This window comes from Cyprinodon variegatus, unplaced genomic scaffold, assembly GCF_000732505.1.
Source record: "Cyprinodon variegatus isolate N-32 unplaced genomic scaffold, C_variegatus-1.0 Scaffold938, whole genome shotgun sequence".
NCBI lineage: Eukaryota > Metazoa > Chordata > Actinopteri > Cyprinodontiformes > Cyprinodontidae > Cyprinodon > Cyprinodon variegatus.
In genome coordinates, this window is record NW_015151391.1 from 80151 (window position 1) to 82186 (window position 2036).

Consider the following 2036-nt stretch of genomic DNA (forward strand, 5'->3'; position numbering starts at 1 on the left):
AAAGAATTTAAAATAATTGTTCAAAGAATCAATGGAAAAAATGATCAAATCCCTTCAAAAGTAACTTTAACCGCGGCGGTAAATCATCTGTTTCCAGGACTTTATTTTTTAGCTTTTTAAAAAAAAAAATGTCCTCACAAACTGGGATAAACATGACCTCTGTTACACACTCTGATACATGGACTCCAATCGGCTCTCTGCTGCCCCTGGTGGCAACAAAGGGATAGGACATTTATTTCAACAGAAAATCAAAAATCTTCGGATTTTCTCTCTATGGAAGAAAAACAATCTCTTTTTTAGCATCAAATAAAAAAAAAATTTACACAGTTAATTCCTTACACTAAATTTTTATCTGCAAAAAATTCAGCTGCAAATGCGTTGAGGTTTTGGTGAACTAAATCCAAAGCAATCAGTCGATCAGCTTCTAGCCAATCAAATGAGCTCATTTGGTCATGTGACACAACAGTTGGGCGTAGCTTTGTTCTCAGCTAAATGAAGCTAAATGAGGATTTTATCTTGTTAAATAGATGTGATTAGAAAACGTCAGTTAGCTGCTAACAGACAGCTATCAGAGTTTTTCCATCTAATGGCGCTGGGTGAAATAACTGATCCGATCACAGCTAGTGCGCCCCCCCCGTCTGCCGAGGCTCTTGGTTTGATCCAGAAGAAGCGGCCGGCGGCAAACTTTGTTTTTTTTCTGACCAAATGAGCTGATTTCATTGGCTAGAAGCTGCTCGACTGCATCGATCACTAAAAGGTCAACTTATACGCAGTCCATTTTTTACAGATAAAAATTCATTGTAAGGAATTTAATGTGTAAAAAAAAAATCTTTGTTTAAAATTCGGTGTAGAAAATAAGCCAGAATTCAATGAGGCTTTTTTACTTCCATATCTTTCTGATAAATTATAAAACTGTTAACTGAAGTGACTGATGTACGAATCTCCAACCGAAGCCACAGAATTAATTCAACTAAAATCTGATATCATGACCTTATAACATCAATTATAAAGGCTTCATTTTCAGTTATGATAAAGTTTTTTTTACCTTTACCTCCTGGACTTTCAGTTAGAGTTTATGTTTTTCTAAAAACCTTAAACCTTCAGAAGATTCCATCAGAAAAAGGAAAAAACTTTTCCAAATATTTATTTTTATATTTCTTTAAAACTGGAGGGAAAAAAAACTGCTGATGTAAAACAAAAAACAAAAATGTTTCATCGAAAAGCTGAATCCAACATCTTGTGCATCCTCCCCCATGTCTCCCCCGTGACTCACCCTCCTCCTCAGCCGGTGCAGGTAAACGGCCGCCCGTCTGTGCCGGTAGAGGTAGGCTCTCCTGGGAGCAGAGCGGCGGCGGTCAGCCCCCGCCACCGGAGGCAGTATAACTCCCCTATGGGCCTGTACTCAGAGGACACTCTGAGGGAGATGGTGGCCATGCAGGCGGGTCGGCCTGCTGGGTACGTAGAGATAAAGATGAAAGCAGGAGGAGCAGGAGGAGGAGGAGGAGCAGGAGGAGCAGGAGGAGCAGGAGGAGACCGGTTCTCAGAGCAAAGGTCATTCAGTTTATGTCTCTTTATAAAATTATTCTAAGCTCAGTTCAATCTTTAGCAGCGAAGGTTTGATCTAATCTCTGATGTCATGAAGACAAAGACCTTCATTTTAAAAAAGTCACGAGGCTGAAACTGAATTACTGAATATATTTAACATAGAAACGCAAAATAGAATCACTTTAGACGAATCCTTCTTCTTCATCTGTTCTCTAAATCAGATCAACTTCATTTTATCTAAGTGACCTTCAGGGACTAGTGGAGCATCAGGAGTTCCTCCAGAGGACGGAGAGACGCCAGGATCCCTCCTGGATCCCATCATCAGCTGAACTTTGAAGTTTGATCCACCAGGAAAACGTTGAAGCGTTACGGAACGGCCATCTTTGAGAATTTCCAAAATGATGACTAATGTTCTTCCATTGAGGTCGTGGGATCAGCAGCTTAGTGTTCAGCAGGTCCACTGAAACCAGGGCCGGATTTAGGAGATGTGG

At 40.4% G+C, this 2036-nt stretch overlaps 1 protein-coding gene across 6 annotated transcripts in view; it reads left to right on the forward strand.

The window, feature by feature from the left end:
- Positions 1-2036, forward strand: part of LOC107100125 (LIM domain-binding protein 3-like) — a 46619-nt gene that overhangs the window by 23250 nt on the left and 21333 nt on the right. Inside the window, exon 4 of one of the 6 annotated variants that reach the window (XM_015398494.1) lies at positions 1286-1455. The exons of the other annotated variants lie outside the window; for them this stretch is intronic. Coding sequence (XP_015253980.1) covers positions 1286-1455 — 170 coding nt within the window. The remainder of the gene's footprint in view (positions 1-1285; positions 1456-2036) is intronic. 6 annotated transcript variants of the gene reach the window in all.